At 36.3% G+C, this 23,277-nt stretch overlaps 1 protein-coding gene across 1 annotated transcript in view; it reads right to left on the bottom strand.

Moving 5' to 3' along the window:
• The window catches only part of Orc3 (origin recognition complex subunit 3), a 92,832-nt gene that overhangs the window by 49,779 nt on the left and 19,776 nt on the right, over positions 1-23,277 (bottom strand). Inside the window, exons 4-11 of the mRNA XM_029562383.1 lie at positions 18,459-18,474; positions 16,477-16,581; positions 15,475-15,626; positions 13,976-14,109; positions 11,882-12,041; positions 11,228-11,341; positions 8,444-8,577; positions 7,486-7,549 (exon numbers count right to left, since the gene is read on the bottom strand). Coding sequence (XP_029418243.1) covers positions 7,486-7,549; positions 8,444-8,577; positions 11,228-11,341; positions 11,882-12,041; positions 13,976-14,109; positions 15,475-15,626; positions 16,477-16,581; positions 18,459-18,474 — 879 coding nt within the window. The remainder of the gene's footprint in view (positions 1-7,485; positions 7,550-8,443; positions 8,578-11,227; positions 11,342-11,881; positions 12,042-13,975; positions 14,110-15,474; positions 15,627-16,476; positions 16,582-18,458; positions 18,475-23,277) is intronic.

Here is a 23,277-nt window from a genome sequence, read left to right as displayed (position 1 = left end):
TTGCTTAAAACAAATTTTTCCCATCTTTTACCCTTAGTAGCATATGTTTTTGATGGTGACGTGCATTTCTTGGTGAGAACAGTTATTATTGAAATATGCGTATTATTTTCTGTCATTCTGTTGATGTTTTAGTGTTTTCCTATTCTCTTAACCACTTCAAGACTGGCTTATTCTTTGTGGCACCATGGATGTGTTTATTTTTTTTTTAGTCTGAAGAACTCCTTCAAGTATCTTATACAGAGCTGGCTTTAGTGATCATGAATTCCTTTCATCTATTTTTATCATAGAATGTTTTCCTTTCTCCTTTAATTATAATAGGTGGTTTGGCTGGGCATATAGTAACCTGTGTTGGCAGTTATCTTTTGGAACTTGAAATACATCATTCCAAACCATGGTGGCTTTAAAAGTTTTTATTGAGAACTGTCATTCTGATAGGCCTACCTTTATCTATGACGTGTTGCTTCTCTTCTGCCACTTGCAATATACTTTCTGTGTTCTTTATGTCTTTGAAAATACTGTTCTTACCTCTATCTTGTTTTCAAGTTCAGATATTCTGTTCTCTCCCTGATCCATTCTATTGGTGAGGCTTCCCATGGTGCTTTTTATTTGACTTTCAGTGTTTTCATTTCCAGTACGTCAGTTTTTCCTTTGGCATTTTTGTTTAATGAATTTCTCTTTCCTGTCTTTCCAATCTTGACTTTCTTATTTCACTCAACTGTGTTTTCTTGGAATTTGTTCAGAAGTTTGTACCTTCTCTAATTTCTCTGAATATACTTACAATTATACTTTAGAGATTTTTGGGGGGGTTCTACCTACTGTTGGATTAATTTTTGGAGAAGTTACACTTCCTTAGGTTTCCATGTTGTTTTTGCTTTGGAACTTGTACATATGGTGTCAGATCTTGTATAAATGAATGAATGAATGAATTAATTAATTAATTTAAGATCACCCTTATTCTTTCAGAAGATGTGTTTGCTCTGCTGAAGAAGTATTTCATTAGTATAGGATAGGGTTGAAATGTTATTTTCCTCTGCTTGTTAGGTGGTCGAAGCACCAGTCTCAATCCCCTGTACTCTCTTGCAATTAGAATACTGACTGCAAAAACAATCACTATCAGTGGGTAGGCCCTCAAGGACAGTACAGTAAAAGTCAAATAAAAAATTACTTCCAGTGGCATGTTAGAAAGGAAGAGGTCACTGATCGCAGTATGCGCACTAATGTATTAGTCACTATGTGTGTTGAGTGAAAATGAAAGAAAAAAAAATCCAGGTAAGACTAGAGCTTAGTAATGGGTTGAAAGAGAAACATAGGTGAGGAAAATGTATCTAGAAGAGGGAAGGGTTGTAGCAAAGGTGAGGAGGATGAGGTAATATTAGCTAAAGGATAAGATAACTGAAAAGGGAGAGGAAAAGATATAATCATAGGACCTATGTCATTCCTAGTTCTCAAAAGTGAGATATAGATACTGCAAACCTGGTTAGTCTATGTTCTTTGGAAGAGAGAAATGGCAAACAAAGTAGTATAAAAAGGATTAAATTAAAAAAAGCACACACACACACATTCATGGGGCACAGAAAGAAACAGAAGGAAGGAGAAGTCTGTCACACTGCTGGGGAGATCGGGTCTCACCCATGACCTTTCTTTATGAGACTGGGATACAGAAGTGGTCTCAGATGATGGTCACATAGCTGAGCAGTCCGTTGGGCATCCAGTGGGAAGTACCTGCACTATCTCTGTGAAACTTGCTTTCTAGTGAGCTACTTAGAACTGATGCTTAAAATCCACTGCTGACTCTGAACCAGTTTCCACTTTTCAGGTACTCAGCCTACATTCAGTCCAGCAGACTTCTGTTGGCCTGAGTCCAGTGTATATTCCAGTGCCAATAATTCTGAGTTTCCTGGGAGTACAGTTCACAAAGAGTCATATACTGCTGTACCACCAACTCAGCAGGAAGTTTTTCAAAATAGTATCCATCAGCTGGTCTTCAGGGAACATTTTTTAGCTGTTTGGTTGTTGTTGGTTTTTGTTTGTTTATTTTGACACAGAGTCTCCCTGGAACTTGCTATGCTGATCCAGGTCTCTGTCTCCTGAGTGATGGGATTAAAGGTGTGCACTAACAAACCCAGCCACTTTTTAGTTTTCAGAAGACACAGTTCAATATAGCATTTTCTTGATTGCTAACTGCAGTAAGAAGCCCCAGCTCACTGTGGGTGGTACCAGCCCTGGACAGATAGGCTGGGGCTATATAAGAAAGGTAGTTGCACAAGCCAGAGGAAGCAAGCCAGTAAGCAGTGTTCCTCTATGGTCTCTGCTTCATTTTCTGCCTCCAGATTCCTGCCTGACTTCCTGCCTTGACTTCTCTTGATGATGAACTATAAGATGAAACAAACCTTTTCTTCCCCCAAGATGCTTTTGGTCAGTGTTTTACCATAGCAACAGAAAGTAAACTAAAACACTAGGTATGACACATGCTTGTAATCTCAGTACTTGAGAGGTAAAGGCAGGAGAATCAAGAGTTCAAGGTTAGCCTGGTATACAGGAGACATTCCTCAAAAGTCCATAAACCAACCAATTAAAAAGTATTTGAAGTCGGGAGTGGTGGTGCACACCTTTAATCCCAGCACTCAGGAGGCAGAGGCAGGTGATCTCTGTGAGTTCGAGGCCAGTGTGGGGCTACAGGGAAACTGTCTCAAAAGAAAAAGAAAATAGAGAGAAGCCTGCTTACTAATCGGCAAATGTGGCAGGCATGCTCCAACCTTGGGTCTTTTGTGTTTGTTGTGTTAGAATTTCCACCTCCTAAATGGCAAACTCTACATCTTCTTTAAGTCTTTATTAACAGTTCACCTTCCCAGAGCAAAGCCTGGTCTAAAGCTTCTACTCCCCATGCACATGTAATTCATTTTCTCCTTCTCTGTCATACTATTTCTTTTTCAACACTTATCACTAGCATAGATATTTTACTTGTCTCAATCAATATAAGTTCATGAGGAAGGAATTTTTTTTCTATTTCGTTCATTTCCCCATTCTCAGCACCTAAACTAATCCCTGGCAGACAAAACATTCTAAAAAAGCATTTGCTAATAAATGAAGGCCCCATTCAGCCTCTTCTAAATATAAACAACCATTTCATTATTTTATTTCTAGATGTGGCTTAGCTTTCCTAATATTTCAACTAAAGACAAGTCTGTAAATGTAAATTTTCTTATACTGTAAATATTAACTGATTTTAAAAATGGTATAAACCTAAAAACATTTATATTAGGCTATGAATTGGCACTCAATGTATAACATGCCTTCAGAAGTCTATCATTTCTAATCTCATCAATTTTGTCTGTCATTCACACAAAATTCATTCCTCTATTAGGTTAATCACTGATACAAGTGCCCCATTATCAGTTCCTTTGGAGAAACTAACAGGCATATAAAGCTCAAATGCACAGGTAAAGAAAGTAATTAGAATTACACTTGCCATGATATTCTACTTTTGCATTTAATTCTTTTTAATTTCTACAGTACCATTTTTTGTGCCTAGAACTATACAGGCGGTCTAATGGTGACTTCAAGAAGAGACAAGGAAACGAAGTGAAAGCAATTATAAATTTTTTTTATTTGTTCTTTTCAACTAAATTTATCAATCATTAAGTGTTTTTTTTTTTTTCATTAGTGAGAAATGTTGACTGACAAGGTCTGCCAAACCTCACAACATATTTCTGCTACGCGTGCCAATCCATGCTTTCTCCTAGAACTTACAGGACATGGTTGTTTTTCACCTGTGTGCCTTCTGTCTGTGCTCGTACCCTGGAAGTTTAGATCAGAAGAATCTGATGAAGGGTTCCAGATTAAACTGTCAATTCCTCACAAACTAGATAAATATACAGTTTATTTGCTGATGTGAAATAGGCTAACATCTTTCCTAGTTTCTTTTCATTTTATTATTTTTTCTAATAAATTTCTCCCCTTCTTTCTGCCTTTTAAGTCTATCAAAAGAAAGTAAGTGAGGTGTTGGTCACATCTGTAATCCTAGTACTTGGGATATGGAGGCAGGAGTATTGGTTTAAACCCAATCTTGGCTACATAGCAACTTTAGGGTTAGGCCAGCTCAGGCTGCAGGGGAACCGGTCTTGAAAAAAATAGGGGAGGGACTGGAGAGATGGCTGCTCTTACAGAGGATTGGGGTTTTAGCGCTCAGCACCCACATGACAGCTAACAACTGTCCTAAACTCCAGTTCCAGGGGATCTGAAGCGTTGGCTTCTACCAGCATTGCATATACATGGTGAGCCTACATACATGTAGCAAAACACTCATATACATAAAAATTAAAAAAATTTTAAATAATAAAAAAAATCTAACAACAAAATAAAAGCAAATTAGAAAGAAGTGGTGAATGAAAGTAAAAGGGAATCTCCTTCAAACTTACAAACTAATCTTGTGCCATTTGGGTGCTGGGGTTCGAACCCGGGTCTTCTGAAAGAACAGTAAGTTTTCTTAACCACTGAGCCATCTCCCAGCTCCCGTATTAATTATTGTTATAGACCATCTTTTATCTGAATTTAGTAAGAAGCCTATAATAACTTTTTTTTTTTTTTTTTTCGGTCTTTTTTGAGACAGGGTCTCCCTGTAGCCCCAGCTGACCTAGAACTCACTATGTAGGCCAGGCTGGCCTTGAACTCACAGAGATCCACCTACCTCTGCATCCCAAGTTCTGGGATCAAAGTTGCCATCATGCCTGGCAGAAGCCTATAATGACTTTTAAAGGGTAAAAGTACAAAATCTTTGTACTCCTTCATATTTCTAACTGTATGAAGTCTCTAGAAAATACATGCAAATTATTACAAAATATGCAATGTTATAATGAATACAGCAAAGATGATAACAAATAGAATTGACAGTGAACAAAAACAAGTACAGTATAAATGAATGCTTAGGACACACACAAAACGGCATGAAGAAACAAGTATCACACTATCTATGTAACAGATTAGACATTCTCTTCTGTTTGTCAGGTCAATGATTAATGAGTACTCTAAAAAGAATTCCTGACTTAAAAAAATTATTATTTTTATGAATATTAGTGTACTGCCTGCAAGTATATAAGTGTACCTGTGTTGTATAATCCCTGTGGAGGTTGAAGAGGGTGTCAGATTCCTTTGGAACTGGAGTTATGGTTGTTAGTTGCCATGTGAGTACTGGGAATCAAAGTCCAGCTCTCTGTAAGAACAACCAGTGCCACTTCTCCAGCCCCAGTATTCCTGACCTTTGACAATAAAAGTTCTAGCAGGAAATGCCTTTAGCAACCAGCTGACTCAGTTATTTTAATTTTAAAAGAATAAACATACATACACTATCTAATTTATTCCTAAATTTCTTCTCTGGTGAAATAACCTTCATTGGCTCTAAGGACTTCCTATACTGCTCTAAAAATAATATGGATATTATTAAAATGATTATCGGACCCAAACTAGAAGTGATTTTATATTATGACCCAGTACAAATTCTGCAATAGAAATCATGCTTAGTAGAGCTGGGAACGTAGCTCAGTTGGTGAACATTATGCATCTAAGTGCCTAGAACTCATGACACTCTAGGTTCATCTCCTAGCAACACACGTGGTACATGGCTGTAATCCTGACCCATGGAAGGTACAGTCAGGAGGATAAGAAGTTCAAGATTGTTCTCTGCTATACAAGTTCAAGTTTGAAAATGAGGTCAGCCTGTATCTCAAAACTACACAAAAATGGCCATGTGTGGTAGTGCACGCCTTTGATCCCACTGATGCCAGCACTCAAGATCAAAGAAGCATGTGGATCTCTGTGAGTTTGAGGCCAGCCTTGTCTACATAGCAAGTTCCAGGCCAGCTGGGGTTACCAGGAGACCCTGTCTCAGAAAAAAAAAAAAAAAAGAAAATAATATTTAACAGAAGCTATTCTTAATATTTTTAAAAAGATTTCATCAGGTAGATAAATTAGTGTTTTTGACTATATAGAACATATGCCCAGTAGGATCTTTTTTTTTTTTAAAGTGCGAAAAGAGTAGGTATCAGCAAAACTCACCCTTAGGCATAGGGTTTATTTCAAACTCATTTTCAGTTCATTGCCAATTTTCTAATAGCATCTTTTCTTACAAAGGTATAAGTAATGTGAAAATTAATGAGATATTATGCATCTAAGTGCTTAAATGCTTATCACAAGAGATTTACTACTAAATAAAAGAGAGAACCATTCACTCACCAGAATACTATGCACTCCTAAGTAGAACAAAAATAATTTCTAAAATTAAGTGCAAAATAAAAAACTGATGTCATATTATACTTAACTTCTATAAGAAGGAAGAGGCCCTAAGCATATAACTACCGTTATATGGAGATTAACTCTAGAATGACACGTAAGAAACAAGCAACACTGGCTGTATCCAGGGAAAAGAAATGGGTAGCTGGATGATACACGTAGAAGGGTGATGTTTCCTTGAACAGTATGGTTGTATTCGGAATTATGTACCACATCCAACTTTAATTTACCTCAGAGGAAAAAAATTTCCTTGTGAAAGATCCTATTGTTTATGACTACCCATAATTTTTTTTCTTTACCTGTATACATTAATTGTACAAACTAATGGGCTTAATTATGTTTCTACTTTCACATTCTATTTTTTAAAAATTTAGATTCCACATGACAGAAAACACATGGTATTTGTTTTTCTATAACTCATAAATTTCTAAGCTCATTATTTCTTTTCCTCTGCTGTATTATCAATATATAATTTTCAAATGAAATCAATATTCACTTAGCAGTATATGCCTAATCTGCCTGGCTTCTCTATGCTTTTACCTATTATATAACTATCTTTAAAACAGCTTTAAAATCAGATTATTTGCAGATTCTAAAACTGCTACATGGCTGGAGAGATGGCACAGCTGTTAAAAGTCTAAGGCTAACAACCAAAACAACAAAACTGCTATATGGAGAAAAAAATCAATATAGAACTCTGCTGATATAAAAGGGATTCCCAAGTAGACCATAAGAGAAATCCATGGTTCCTATTTTTGATTGATAAGGAAAGGTTCATCTTTTAGACTTGAAGTTTGGTTATCTGTAGTACTCACGTTTCTAGTTGAGTATCAAGACTCAATACCTCATCATGAAAATATTAAGAGACATAGGAATATTTTATAAAGTTAATAAATGCTGGGGCTGGAGAGATGGCTCAGCAATTAAGAACACTGATTATTCTTGCAGAAGACCTGGGTTCAAATCCTAGCACCCACATAGCAGCTAACAACTGCCCATAACTCCAGTTCCAAGGGATCCGACAGCCTCTTCTATTCTTTGTGGGCACTGCACCAGACGGGTGCACTTACCTACATGCAGGCATAACACTCATACACATAAAAATATAAATAATAAAATATTTTTTAAAATGCTTATGTACATATTTTTCTTCATGAAGTGAAAAACAAGAAAATAAGAGTGAAATACACATATTCCTACCTTTAAACATGTCTCATTGGTCAACAGTGCAACTTGTTTCTCGGGAGTTTGCTGTTCCACGTACCTAAAAGTTTTACCATCGCACACAGAAAAAGGAAATATTAAACATTCTACATATTTGAATAGCATGTCAAGAAAAATAACTACCTAGATTCATCTCTATGTATTCTTATTTCTTCTCAAAATTAAATTCAACACAACAGTTCCTGATTACTTTAATGGTAATTTGTTTTTTATTTATTTATTTATTTTTGTTATTTTTGAGACAGGGTTTCCCTATAGCCCCAACTGGCCTAGAACTTGCTATGTAGACCAGGCTGGCCTCGAACTCAAGAGATCCACCTGCCTTTGCCTCCAGAGTGTTCACATTAAAGGCATGCACCACCAACCATGGCTTTAATGGTAATCTGTAATAACTTAAATCAGCTACTCTTAATACTGGAATCATAAACAAAGACCATATACCCCAGAAATAGAAAATGTTATTTCTTTTTTTAAAAAAATATTTTATTATTTTTATTTTATTCGTATGAGTGTATTGCCTGCAGGTAGGTAGGCATATTTATGTCATGCAATACCCATGGACGTCAAAGCCCCTGGAAGTGGAGTTATGGACAGTTGTTAGCTGCCATGTGGGTGCTGGTAATTGAACCCAGGTCTTCTGCAAGAACAGCCAGTGCTCTTAACCACTAAGCCATTTCTCAAGCCCCAGGAAATGTTATTTCTAAAAGATAGCTCTGGAGAACTTGCATTATGTTCTTTGATAAATTTATTTTTTCCTTATGCCAATTTTTCTAATACAACAAACAAACCCCATCATTAAAATCAGAATGATTTTGTACTATAAAATAAAAGGCTTATTCTGTTCTTCACTTCAAAACCAACTGAATCTGGGGTCCTTTATTTTTTTCCCAGTCTCTAGTATAAGATACATTAACTATATAATTTCTCTTTTTACCTCCTAAATGATGGAAGTCGTCGGATGTTTTCACATTGATTAACTGATAAAAATTTTATTCTTTTCTTGGCTTCTGGAAGATCACAGCACAGAACACTTAGGGGTTGGGAATAAAAATGTTCTAGAAGAGAAAGCTGAAAGAAATACGAGGATATTTATTATATTTTGGCAGTAAACATTTATATTAGCTGCTCAATTTTAAGACTTTTTTTAAAGAGCAAAACTATTTATGGCACAATTATATTTAAGAATGTCACAACAACACTGCAAACAATCACGTAAGTGATTATATACCTCTAATATTTTCAAGTTTTAATTTTGTGGATGAGGTTAGAAAATAGTAATTTCAGAAATACAAACTAAAATGAAACAATATAAATGAATGCACCACCTGTAGAAACCACTTAGGATGACTATATAGTACGGATGGGACTAGAGTGTGATTTAAAGATATATTAGATGTCCAGAACGCATAAGAAGGCATCAACTCGAAATCAGTACACTATCTGATCTGTTAAATAAATATAAGTGTTGCAATGATAGTGTGCTTACTGATAAAAAAAAGAATAACAAAAATCTGTACTTTCAAATTTAGTTTGATTCCATGGAAGGAAAAAAAATGGTACTTTGTCTAATAAAGGTTTTAAAAAATACACTGCTGCAGTCTCCACAGGAGCAATAATTTTCCAAATTCTAAGTTATAAAATGAGATATATTATCAAAGTATATATTCTTCTGATTCTTTTTAAAATTTAAACATTTTTTTTTAGTCTCTTTGAGATAGGGTTTCCCTGTAGCCCCAGCTGGCTTAGAATTCACTATGTAGAGCATGCTGGCCTTGAATTCACAGAGATCTGCCTGCCTCTGCCTCCCAAATGTTGGGAATTACAGGTGTGTGCCATCACACCCAGCACATTCTTCTGATTCTAAGCATGTTTCTCAGGACTAATTTTCTCAAGATAGTCTAGTTACTGGAGAGATAGTTCTTTAAATAATGGAATACCTTCTTGTCAGTGGAAAATAGCATTCTCTACAAGAAACAAATTAATCTCTTCTGTTATAAACAAACTTTGAAGTACAGGTTTGTCACATATAGCTTTTAATATGACATGTTCTGTCTATTCCTACTTTCATTACATTTACAGATTTGTATTACTATCAAATGTCCTTGCACACCCAGAATGAACCAAGTTGATTACAATCTTTGTATTGTTAGTTTACAAGTATTTTACTGAGAATTTTTGCATCATACTTCTCTATGAAATTGATAGTTTTGTTATTATTGATCACAGTAAGATCTTTGTATTATTCACTTTGATTTGCATGTATTTTACTGAGAATTTCTGTATCTATATGCTTCAGGGAAAATAATGTATAGTTTTTTATGGTTAAGCCCTTAACTGGTTTCAATATCAAAGTAATATTAGCTTTATAGAATGACTTTGGAAATACTTCTTTTCATTCTCTTTTATGGAATAGTTTGAGGAACACTGGTAGTAGGTCTTCTTCAAAGGTATAGTACACATGGCAGAAGTCTTTGTTGATAAAGTATTGCTACTTTAATCTCATTACTGATCTGTTCAGGTTGTTTATATCCTCTTGGTTTACTTTTTGGTAGGACATATGTTCCTAGAAATTTATCCATTTTTTATTCTCAATTTTCCAATTACATTTTCATAGTTTTTCTTATCTATGGAATTTCAGTAGTATCTGTATCTGTAATATCTCCCTTTTCATCTTTAATTAACTTGTATCTTTTTTGGAAAGGGTTAGTTTGGTTCTGGGCTTGTGGACTTTAAGTTTTCAAAGAAGAAACTCTTTGCTTCACTGGTCCTTTATATGATTCTCATATTTATTTCATTAATTTCTGCCCTGATCTATACATTCTTGTTTTTCTCTCATAAAATCCCCAAATATGTTTCTTTCACAACACTGATTACTCAGCACTGTAACTGCAGGTTTATTTTTCTGCCTCTTTCACTAGACAAGAAACAACCTAAACATAGATTTCTTTTTCCTTTGTACATTTAGGACTCAATACAATGCCCTGCCTCACTGTAAACTCTAGGTATTTATGAGCAAATAAACGAAATGAATGAGAATACATATCAAAAGCAAACAGCTTCAAAACACTAAAAAAGATAAGTAATATACTTTTGTAATGAAAGTTGCAATACATAGATTTTAATGAAATTGACAACTGGTGTGTAGTCACAAAGATCGTACAGTTGCCAAAAGAAATTTTTAAACAATGGAAGAATGGGGTCTTTTTTTAGGTTAGAACCAATGCTATGAAGTTGAAATTCAAGAATTAGTTTGTGGCAATTCATAAAACTCTAATGAGCATGCATTCCTGATACATGAAACTAAAAATGTGCTTTTACATCTTTAAAAACGTATTACTGTAGCAGCAAACACACATGGGAGCAAAGCTGAAAATGTTCACTCTGGCCCATCAGAAAAGTCTGGTGATCCCTCATATATGGTATTTCTTAGGTAGAAAGTTTGTAAGTTTTCATCAAATCCCAAACAAAAAACTATACCTGTTCCCTCTCAGTGGTTAAGACTCACTAGAATGGAAACAGCTTTTTTCATTATTCATAGATATTCTAATTAGTATATCCTCTATATGTAGCAGCAAGATAACAAAGGAATGATAGAATCTAGAAAAAAAATAACTTGAATTTACTCTTCTTAGATCTTGTCATTTAAAATGCCTTCAATTATCACAATACTCATTTAGAATCAGATAGCAAATCTTCAAACTCATTAGTCTTTTCTTACCTTAAGTCCTTTGATAAAATTTTGAATTGAAAAATCATGATACAGAAAGATGTTGGTCAGAACCTGTAACACTTTTTCACTTATTTTAAAAGGATACTGAGTTGTAAGAAGCAGCTGAAAGATAAGAGGGACAGAAGGCATACTCCTTAGTCTTCATTCACATTAAGTAGAAATAATGAGATAAAGAATAACACCGTAACATAGCAAACATGAAAGCAAAGGTAGCTATGCATCTTCTTAGGGCAAATATCAATCCAACAATTTTATGGGACTGGAAAGATGGCTCTGCGGTTAAAAAACAGCCCTGCCCACTCTTGCCAAGGACCTAGATTCAGTTCCCAGAGACTTCCACAAGCTAATCAAGCAGTCTACTAGCCTGAATTTTTCCACTGAATAATGAAAAGTATGTGTGTGTGTGCACGCGTGGGTGTGTGATCACTGTTTTCATAAAGTTTATCTGAAGAGGCAATTCTACAGAAAATGCCAATGAAACATAAACATAACTGAATAAAAATATTAAAATATGTAAAGGAATAAGTTGAAGGAAGTACTCTGAGACATGAAGAGATTTATCACCAACATCTATCATGTACAATATATGTCTGGCAGCTCCTTTTACAGCATGTCGCAGGTAAATTTTTTTTAACTTTTTACCTTATCAAGTACAGTAGTCAGGTGTTCTTTGCAAGACAAAGACTGGAACAGTTCTATACACAATAGAGATGATACTGCATGAGGAAGCAATCGGTGGATGATAACAGGAGATGTGGCGATTCCAAAAATGAGAATTAGTGGAAACTCATGCAGATGTTGACTAGTTTTTAAAGAAAGATACAAAAGTGAAGTTTCTTCAGCAAATATTTTAATACATCATTTCAAAATGATTATTTTATAAGATGCTGCTAATAAGGTATCATTACAATTATTCAAATTTTCTAAGTTTTCTTGAAATAATAATTTAAAAAAATAGCTATTTCTCAGATTCTAACTCTGAAATCAGTTTACTAATGGATCCTTTCATTTTACAAATAAAAACATAGCATCCAGAAAGATCAAGAGCTTCCTTCTAATATCAGATATTCGCTCGCAACTGCTTGATAATGTCTAAAATATTATTCAATTTCACCTCTCACCCATTTTGAGCTTCATTTACAGCCTTCCTCATGGTTTCCCCACCAGTTTCTCCCTACTTCCCTTTCTACACATACATAGCTTTACACATACTTAAGATATCTTTTTAATGGACAGCATTAAAAAGTGTTCATGCCCTTTGAGACAAGGTCTTCCTGTAGCCCCAGCTAGCCTGGAACTCACTATGTAGATCAGACTGGCTTCAACTCACAGAGATCTGCCTGCCTCTGCCAAGTACTGGGACTACAGGCCTGCACCACCACTCCTAGCACTTCCTTTTATTTTTATCTCAAACATATTGAACATGATTTATTCTCAGTAATACCAAGACAAGACTCTACAGAGTCAAAAAGCCTAATTTTTGAAGGGTACTGCAAGTCAGAGTCCTCTGTATCAAGGCTAACCGTTCTGCTTGTTCTCTATCAGCTATTGCTTTTCCAGTATTTCAGCTATATGCAATTATACATTCACGGGAATAAAGTGCTATACTCTTACTGCTTTGTAAGTTAATTTTGACAGCTCTAGGAATACCAACTCAAAGTTCTAAAACGTACTGCCACTATACTATGCTGTATGTACATTTCCACGTTAAGTAGTTCAGCATTAAGAAAAACCCAAGGGCAGAGTCTTGAAGATAGAATTCAGTAGTAGAAATCTTGTTTAGGCATATATGAAGTTCTGGGTTCTGTCCCCAGCACTAGGGGTAAGGAGACAGAGAAAGAAACAAACTACAGCTCTTATGTTAATGGGAAGAAACATCAAAAAGCACTATCAAACAAGAATTTTTAGTATGTCAGCAAATTAAAAATCAATATAAGCAATTGTAGCCATTATGATGAAGTCAAGTTGACATACAGAATATGCAAAAGAAAAAAATTATACTGTAACCAATGTACAATAGGAAATGAATGTCACAACATTTTAAAATAGGGTTAGTCAACTTCAAATCTAAGTCTCACAGGATCTCCTTAAAGAACTCATGAATAAGTACTTTCTTACTAGAAATACTATCTCATAGTTTATCAACTTCATGGGTAAACAAGACAGATAATCATGGCAAGATAAAGGACATGTTGATTACAAACAGGCTAAATCTGGCTTTCTTCTCACTCTTACGTCAAAAAGCAAGAGAAAAAACCTAGTAAGAGGTCTTTGAACATTCACTTATAAAAAACCCGAAAGCACTTTGAATTGCATAGTTTGTCCTAAAAAGATCATGCTTTTCTTAACAAAAAGTAAATTTTGCACAAAAGCCAAGTAACTGGGGGTGGAAGGAAACCACAGGGATGGAGACAGGAAAAGAAAGGTGAGGATGAACCCAAAGCAAGTAAGTATAAAAATGCCACAGAGATCTGCAACTTTGTATGTACTAAAAAGCAAAAACAGGCCAGCGAGATAGCTCAGTGGGTGAAGGTGGATCTGGCAACCCGAGTTTCACCCCTGGAACACACAAAGGTAGAAGGAGAAAACCAACTCCTCAAAGTTGTTCTCTGACTTCTACATGTGACCTATGGTACATATGCCCCCCCAAACACATATAATAATAATAAATAATAAATGAAGGCAAAAATAGAAAAGAAATAAAAAAAATTTAAGGTCAAGTGACGCACCATCTACCTGCTGATAATTATGAAGTCTTGGAGTACTTTTGTGGTGAAGCTCTCCATATCCTTTAAGATAAGTACAACAGGAGGAGACTGCCATTGGCCAGAAGTAGTCCTCTTTTTGCTTGGCATTTTGGGGTCTGTCTTCTTTTAAGTTATTGTGGAAAGGAGGAGTTAAAAGTAAGTCTCATCAATCAAACAATGCTGTAAGTCCACCTGTCAATGTATCTCTTTTTATATTTCAGAGTGAGAATGTTTCTTTGATTAGTCCAAAGTAATAAACAGTATCTCATTCCAACAGTTACTAGCAAAATCTTTCTAACATGGGAATAGTTAAGCCACAAGAAAAAGGTTCAGTAAAATCTATTACTCATATGAAATAGATTTTTCTACTGAAAATCAATGGAAGAAGAAAAAAATTTTCTATACAATTGATTCTTCATTTCCCCCAGAGATGGTCATAGTAGAAAAGAATTCATATTTTCTTGAATATACCTAACTTACAGAATATTGTTTTGTTCAATATACCATACTTCAAGGGTAAAATTTCCCAAGTATTCTTAGTATAGAATAAACTAAACTTCAAAAATCACAGAATTATTCCTTATAGGACTGGGTCTATAGAACGAACAGGTGATATGGTTCTACTGAACAAAAGCAAATACATTCCTAAAAGATAACACACCAAAGCTACAGCTATTATTACTGACAGAGAGTTAGGGAAACGTGGGAAAGTAGGCATGGACCTGAGGGGCTGCTTCTTATTCCCAAGCGCTTAGTAAATGTTGCAAGTGCTAAGAGTCACAATGGCCAGAAGAGGGCATGTACCTGGCCCAAGGGAGAGAGCCTGGTCTGAACCAATGAGGGAGTTGGGGGATCAGAAGGGGAGGGCAACCAGGAGCCTATAAAAGGTCTCACCAAGAGCTCTAGGAGGGACCTAGCTCCGGGCCCCTCCCCGCCATGGGTATTGCTTGTCTACCACAAAGAAGTTTGTTGTCTTGGTTCTTCTCTCTTGTTGATGACTAATGCCTCTCCAGTCCCCATGTTTGCAGCTTTCCCACTTCTTGCATCTATCACTTTCAGCTTCTTGGACCCAAGCCACTTCTGTGAACCCTGATGCTGCAGCAGCTTCCTTACCCTTGCTGCCTACCATTTTTCACTCTCCTGGCTAGGCTGCTCCTACAATTCCCGGGCACCTGGCTCCTTGCCCCTCTTATCTGTCACATTCACTCTCTCCACCATTCAGTCGTCTGTCCTTCCCTAACATTTAATTCTTTGTTCATCCACTGAACAAGCTAAAGGGATCCCTTAGTAGACCATCCCTCAACCCCAAACCCCGTAACATTAAAGTGATAAAATTTACAACAAAACAAACCTCTGATGATGCTCTTTTTGTTATTATATCATGTTCTTAGAAAAATCATCTATCATAAACATTATGCTTATTAGAAAAGAATAGTATGAAAAAGTAAGTCTGAGCCAACTTTCTGAATATTCAGGTTTCTTTTTTACCTGTGTGACGGTCATATACCAACTGGAAAGTGAATCCACTGAATAATATGTCTTTTTCTGGGTGACCTTAACATTTGCTTCCTCTTTGGGTTTTATATCTACACAGCAGTCCATCAACTGTGAGGCAAACCTTTGCAAAAAATGTTTCAAATCTGCAGAGCATAAAAAGTAAGAAATCTTATCTCCTCTTAAAACAAAATTAAAGTCACTGAAACTTTTGTTTATTAGGGATTGGGCATGTAGTTCAGTTAGGAGGGTTCTTATGCTTCACAAATAAACATACGCTTGATTCCAAGCACCACATAAAACCACGTGTGGTGATACAAGCCTGAAATCCCAGAACTCAAGAGGTAGAGACAGGAGGATTAGGAATCTAAGGTCATCCTTCGCTACATAGTAAACTCAAACCAGATTGGGCTACATGGGATTCTGTCTAAATAAAATAAATAGCATTAGTTCATACTAAGATCAGACTAACATCTATGTGCACTATCTACAAGAGTTATCTAAGCAAATATGTAAACTATAAATTATTTTTGGAATAATATTTATATTTAATGTAAATCATTAAAATCTTTAAAATCAAGTTTTATAGGAGTTACCTTACTGACTATAAATCTTCCTTTATAATCATTTTCAAAAACATTCTTATAACTTTAATCAGTTTACCACAACAAAAGAACTACATGTACATTAAATCTATTATCAGTCCAAATACAAACAAATTTTAGTATATTGAGTATACACCCTTTGTGACTTGACGGCTTCAGACATTCAAGTCTGGCTCAGTTGATACTCTTTTTTAAATGACTGATGGCCTTCTAATGTGGGAAAATAGGGTGATTTAAAGTAATACAAACACAGAGAAAGAGAAGGGGGGGAGGGGGAAAGAGAGAGAGAGAGAGAGAGAGAGAGAGAGAGAGAGAGAGAGAGAGAGAGAGATTAATAGGTGAAAGGTAAGAGGAGCGTACAGCAGAATTCTGCATGGCATTTATATTTTACCTGGACACTCTTTAGCTTGCAATAATACCACATATGGTGTGACGTTATTGTGAAGGGCCTCTGTTAGACTTCTGAATATTAAATCGTGATCCGTGACATTCACACCTATGAGAAAACACACAATATTACACCACCATTTTTATTAATAATTTAGTAAAAGGTATTTTTAAAATGCAAAGTTCCAAGTGAAAACATTAAAAATATGATTTGTAAAAGAAATCAAGAAAATATACAAGAGCTAGCTATTGATAACATATGATCTAAAGGAATATGCTACAGTGTGGTTCCTGAATATCCCCCAGAGGGATATTGGTTGGCTGGAAATTTTTCCACTAATCTGGGAGTAAATCTATTGATACCTTCCCTAGCAAAACAATCTGTGATTTCTTTAAAGAAAAAAGGCCCATGGGGCTGGAGAGATGGCTAAGAACACTGGTTGTTCTCACAAAACACCCAGGTTTGAATCACAGCACCCACATAGCTAAAAACTTTCTGTAACTCCAATCCCAGAGGATCCAACAGCCTAGCCTCTTCTGACCTTCATAGGCATTGCATGACACAGGTGTACTTACATACATGCAGGCAATACATGCATACACATAAAATAAAAATAATAAAATTATTTTTAAAAAGCCCTTTTGGCATTCTAGGTAACTAACAACACACATTTCCAGACTGGTTATACAAGTTCTACTGGAAAAAAAAAAGAGGGGAAATTAATAAATTTCAGAATCAGAACCATTCATTTATGCCAGTAGTAATTTTTTCCAGGGGCTAGAGAGATAGATGAGCAGTTACAAGCACTGGCTGCTCTTGCAGAGAACCCAAGTTCAATTCCCAGCATCCACATAACGACCAACTGGAGTTCATAACTCCAGTCCCAAAGGATCCGACATACTATTCTGACCTCTGTGGGTGCACTTATATATATGCAGGCGATACAGTCATACACATAAAATAAAAATAAATAAAACATTAAAAGTTAAAATAAGTGAAAAAAGAATTTTAATTTCCAGAGAAATCATAAAACAAATGTATTAACAAACTGTGTTTTAACTTTTCTGAGTTTTTCTTTTTTAATCTACATTTAGCAATTATGTTTAAAAGGATTTTTGCCCCCCAAACTAGGAAATGTAGCTGGGTGTGATGGTACATGACTTTTTTCCATTACTCAGAAGGCCTAGGTAGATGGATCTCTGTGAGATGGAGACTAGCCTGGTCTACACAGTGAGTTCCAGGCCAGCTACAGGGAGTCCCTATTTCAAAAAACAAAACAAAACAAAAAAACAGGAAATATTTAATCGTGCAGAGCCTTCATTGCCCAACTGTAGTGCACACTGAAGTCTGATATAAAAATCAACTGTGACCAGAATGGAGAGTTCAATAAAACACTGGCTTGTTTTTCTCTGAGTTTATAAAAGCTATTCAACCTTAAGTAAGCTCCTTAAAACAATGGACTTTACTGAAAAAAAGATAATCAACAATGTTGAAGAATAAAATATTTCACAGAAAGAAGTAATTATTGCACACATTATTCTAGTTTCAATGCTTTGATCAACAATGTTTCTTAAAGATTTGTTTTTAATTGTGTGTACATGTGTGTTTCTAGGTGAGGGTACGTACAGTCAAGTGCAAATGCACATGAATACAGGCACACCTGAGTATAGGTGATGAGTGCAGAGTCCGGTAGAAGCCAGAAAGGGGAATCAGATGCCCTGAGGATGGAGTTACAAGAGAATGTGAGAGCCTGACATGTATGCCGGCATTTGAACTCCGGTCTCCTAGAAGAGAAGCGCTCTTAACCACTGAGCAATCTCCCCAGCCCTTCAATAATGTTTCAACTAGAAAAATGTTTACAGACCATAATTTTGCAAAACGCAATTTCAATCAGCTTGATTTCTTTATTGACAGTAAGCAGGGTAGAGTCTTAAACCTTTATAATTTATCAGGCCACCTCTCTTGAATGTGCTTTCTTGATTTACCTCCAACTACTACAACCTGCCAGTACAAAAACAAAGCACTCAGTAGTGGTGGGCCATCATTGGGTCAAAGTATCCCATTCATAATTAAAAGGGGTTTTAAAATTAGATGGTAGAATCTCACTGCTGAATGCAGACAAAAAAATCTCAATAAAATACTTGTAAACCGAATTCAAGAACCTATGAAGAAGATTATCCACCAAAATTAAGTCAGCTCCATTCCAGAGATGCAAGGATGGTTCAAAATACCTACGTCAATAAATGTAATCCACCAAATAAACGAACTCAACAACAGAAGCCACATGATCATCATTAGACACAGAAAAGGCCTTTGACAAAATCCAACATCCTTCATGATAAAAGTCAAGGAGAATCTAGGGATACAGGGGACATATCTCAACATAACCAAGGCAGTATACAGCAAGTCGATAGCCAACATCACGCTAAATGGTGAATAACTCAAAGCATTTCCACCAAAATCAGAAATAAGAGAAGGATGTCCACTCTTTCCACTATAGTTCAACATTGTGCTTGAAGACTTACCTAGAGCAATAAGACAAGAGAAGGAGATACAGAGGACACAAATAGGAAAGGAAGATGCCAAAATATTCTTATTTGCAGATGACATGATCCTATACATAAAATGGCCTAAAGATTACACCAGAAAGCATAAAGCTGATAAACGCATTCATTAAAGTAGCAGGATATGAAATTAACACAAAAAAATTAGTGTCCATCCTATATACCAACAACAAACATACCAAGAAAGATATCAGGGAAACAATCCCATTCACAATAGGCTTTTTAAAAAGTTGGAATAACTCTAACCAAGGAAGTGAAAGACTTGCACAATGAAAATTTAAGATACTGAAGAAAGAAATGAAGAATACAGCAGAAGATGGAAAGATGCCCCATGCTCACGGATTGGCAGGATTAATGTGAAAATGGCTATCCTACCAAAAGCAATCTATATATTCAATGCAATCCCCATAAAAATTCTAACAATTCTTCACAGATTGGGGAAAAAAAATCTTAAATTTCATATAAAAACACAAAAATCCCAGGATAAAATCTCATCATCTCTGACATAAGTATCATCACCTCTGACTTCAAGTTATATTTCAGAGCTCTAATAATAACAGAGCTCTTATGCACGCTACTAGCATAAAACTAGACACACTGATCAATGGAATAGAACTCAAAATCCAGATACAAGCCCATACTTCTACAGCCATCTGATTTTTGACAAGCCAAAAATACACATTGGAGAAAAGACTGCACCTTCAACAAATAATGCTGCTCAAGAAGGATAGTTACCTGTAGAAGAATGAACCTAGATTCCTATCTGTCACCCTGTACAAAACTCAACTCCAAATGGATCAAGGACCTCAACATAAGACCCAGTACCCTGAATCTGATAGAGAAGAAAGTAGGGAATACAAAGCACAAGTAAGGACTTTTTGAACAGGACCCCAGCAATGCAGGCAATTAAGACCAACAACTGACAAATGGGATTACATGAAACTAAAGTTTCTGTACAGCAAAGGACATGCTCATGAGTGAAGAGCCAGCTTACAGAATGAGAAAAAAAATCTTTACCAGCTATACAAACAACTCAAAAAAGTAAATACTAAGAAAACAAACAACATAACTTAAAAGTGGGGGCATAGAACTGAGCAGAGAATTCGCAAAGGAAATGCAAATGGCTGAGAAATACTTATAAAATTCTCAACATAATTAGCTATCAGGGAAAAAGAATCAAAACTATGTTGAGATTTGTTTTATCCCAGTCAGAATGGCTAAGATCCAAAAGGTTAATGAGAAATGACAACAAATACTGACATGGATGGGGGCAAATAGGGAAACTTAGTCATTGCTGGCAGGAGTGCAAACTGATGCAGCCAACAAGGAAATCAGTGAGGAAGTTCTCCCCAAAGCTAGAAATATCTCCCATTCATCAGCAATACACTCCTGGGCATATTCCCAAAGGACTCTATATCATACTTGCTCATCCATGTTCACTGCTGCTCAATTCACAATAAACAGAAAATGGAAACCACTTAGATGTCCATAATGGATGAATGGATAATGAAAGTGTGGTTCATATACATAACGAGATATTCAGCTGTGAAGAAAAATGAAATTATGAAATTTGCGAGTAAACGGATGGAGCTGGAAGTCATTCTGGTGAGGTAATCCAGACCCAGAAAGTGACTGCTGCATGCTTTTTCCCACATGTGGATGCCAGCTTTGACTCTTTACACTTGTTTGTTTAAAATGGAGTAGCCATATAAGGCAGGAAAACTAGTAAGGGGGGGGGTCAAGGGGAGCAGGATAGCACATAGGTGGTATGAAGGGGAAATCCAAATAATAGAACAGGAAGGGTTAAATTGGGTGGGGGATAGAACAGGATAAAGGAGGAAGAACATGGAGAGATAACCAATACTAAAATCCTTTGAAAATACCATAGGGAAACCCACTGCAGAGGCTTTCTAAAATATATACATACACTACTAAACAGGATTTAAATAGAGATATACTATAAGGGGGACAATGCCTTCCCCAGACACCACAGGCTATCAAATAAAAAGTCCAGTGACAGGCATATCAGCTCTAAATGGGATATCTGTATCACACTTCTTCCCTCGAGACACAAGGATCATCATGAAAGATGGGGTGGAAAGAATGTTAAGAGCCAGGGGGAAGAGAATAATATTGATAGTAGTGAAACAGGATTTGCTGGACATGACAGCACAGTTGCACATATGAACTCACAGCAGCTGTGATGGCATGCACAAGCCTTTCACAAAATCAAGCCAGCCAAAAATCCCAGCATGGAGGGAAGAGTTCACGGTCCCAGGTATATATAACTGCTGGCAACTGTTGGCTATTGGGGGAGGAAGAGTCAGAGTTCTTCAGGGTATAGTCCCTAAGAGACTACCCATGCTTCAGTAGAACTACATCCTAGCACATATAGGTAGTACTAAATAAACTCAATGGGTATTAAAAGAGAAATAAGAAGAGAGCAGAGAGAGAGAGAGAGAGAGAGAGAGAGAGAGAGAGAGAGAGAGAGAGAGAGAGAGAGAGAGAGAGAGAGAGAGGGGGGGAGAGAGAGATGGAAGAGAGAGAGAGAGAGAGAGAGAGAGAAAGAGAGAGAGAGAGAGAGAGGGGCAGAGACAGAGAGAGAAACACATGTTGGAAGGGAAAGTGTATGGCAGATAGGATAGGAATTGGAGGGGAGTTGATGTCATCCAAACACACTATATGCACGTATTGATAGTAGATAAAACATTAATAAAATTAAATTAGATGGAAGGTTACACTGGGAAGCTGGTCTATAGTTTTATAAACATCATTCAAATGAACCTTATTATTCAAGGTGGTTCGGTAATCGGCAGTATAATCAGTTGTAGGCCAGCTAGAAAGGTAGGATTTCAGGCCTCACTCCAGACTTACTAATGAAAATTTTCATTTAACTCATTACTATGTTGTTCTGTTTTAAGACAGGATCTAGTTATGCAGCACAAACTGGCCTGGAGTCCACGCTGGTCTTGAATTTTTTATTCTCCTACCCGCACTTCTTGAGTGCTGGGATTACAAGTGTATGCCACCATGTTCGGCTTCTCTCATGCTTATTTTTAAGTGCACTACAATTTGAAAAATATTGTCCTGAACATCATGACTCGGATTTAGTATGAAAGTAGTATTAAGCAAAAGAATTAATAATTCCTTACCTCACATACTGTTAATAAACTCCAAAGAAGGAAAAAATTGGGAGTAAAATCAAGAGCATATTTCGAACTGAAATTCTCTTTTGTTTTCAAAAGGAATGAAATTTATGAGGACACAGGATGATTCAGTAGAAGATGCTCAGAGTATATAAAGCCCTTGACTTAGGTCTCTAACATCCAATTTTTTTTAAAAGAAAGGTTCCTTTAAAAAACTAAAACAATTGTCAATAAGTAGACTTCTTTTCACTATTCAGAAATATGTTTATCATAAACAGGATATTATGATGAATATTTTAAAAATTTACAACTTGTAATCTGTAAGCAATTTATATCCAATTCATCCCAATTTTTTCTTATGCAATCAATATTAATACAATACAATCAGAAATCGAGATGCTAGATAGGAAAAAAAAAATATTACAAACTAGGCTAGGCTTTTAATCCCAGCGCTCAGGAGGCAGAGGCAGGCAGATCTCTGTGAGTTCAAAGCCAGCCTGATCTACATAGTGAGTTCTAAGCCAGCTGGGGCTACAGGGAGGCCCTGTCTCAAAACACAAAAAATATTATTATAGATTAGTAGGAGGAAGTGCGGCCTGAACAACCAGCACATGCACGCTGCAAACACACCAAAAACATCTGGTTGAGTCGAACCTGTATTCTGCCAAAGGACATAGAGAGGGCTGATGCAAGATAGCTTGACATAGAGAGCCAATAAGGATCAGACATGACCCGAGAAGGCCTACTGGGGCCAATGGGACATTGGAAGAAGGGTATATAAGGCAGTCCCATATCTGCAATAAACGAGTCTGCAGCACCTTGCACTGCCTGCTTCTCACCTGACTCCCGGTGTCTGTGTCGTGACTCCGCGTTGACTCTACCCCTGCCTGGAGGACCCCAGGACACCCTCAACATAAATTTCACTGAAGGTATGATTTTAAGAAATTAAATCCACTAACACTGGTGTTTTCCTTACTACTGATTTCAAATAGCATATATTTGAACATATATAAAGAAGAAAGACTAAAAAAGTTCCCCTTCTGATGAAAATATAGGAGTATATATATATACATGCATGAAAAAACACAGATACA

This window comes from Nannospalax galili, unplaced genomic scaffold (genome assembly GCF_000622305.1).
Source record: "Nannospalax galili isolate Female #2095 unplaced genomic scaffold, S.galili_v1.0 scaffold1395, whole genome shotgun sequence".
In the NCBI taxonomy this organism is placed as follows: Eukaryota; Metazoa; Chordata; class Mammalia; order Rodentia; family Spalacidae; genus Nannospalax; species Nannospalax galili.
This window is presented reverse-complemented; position numbering and strand designations above follow the sequence as displayed.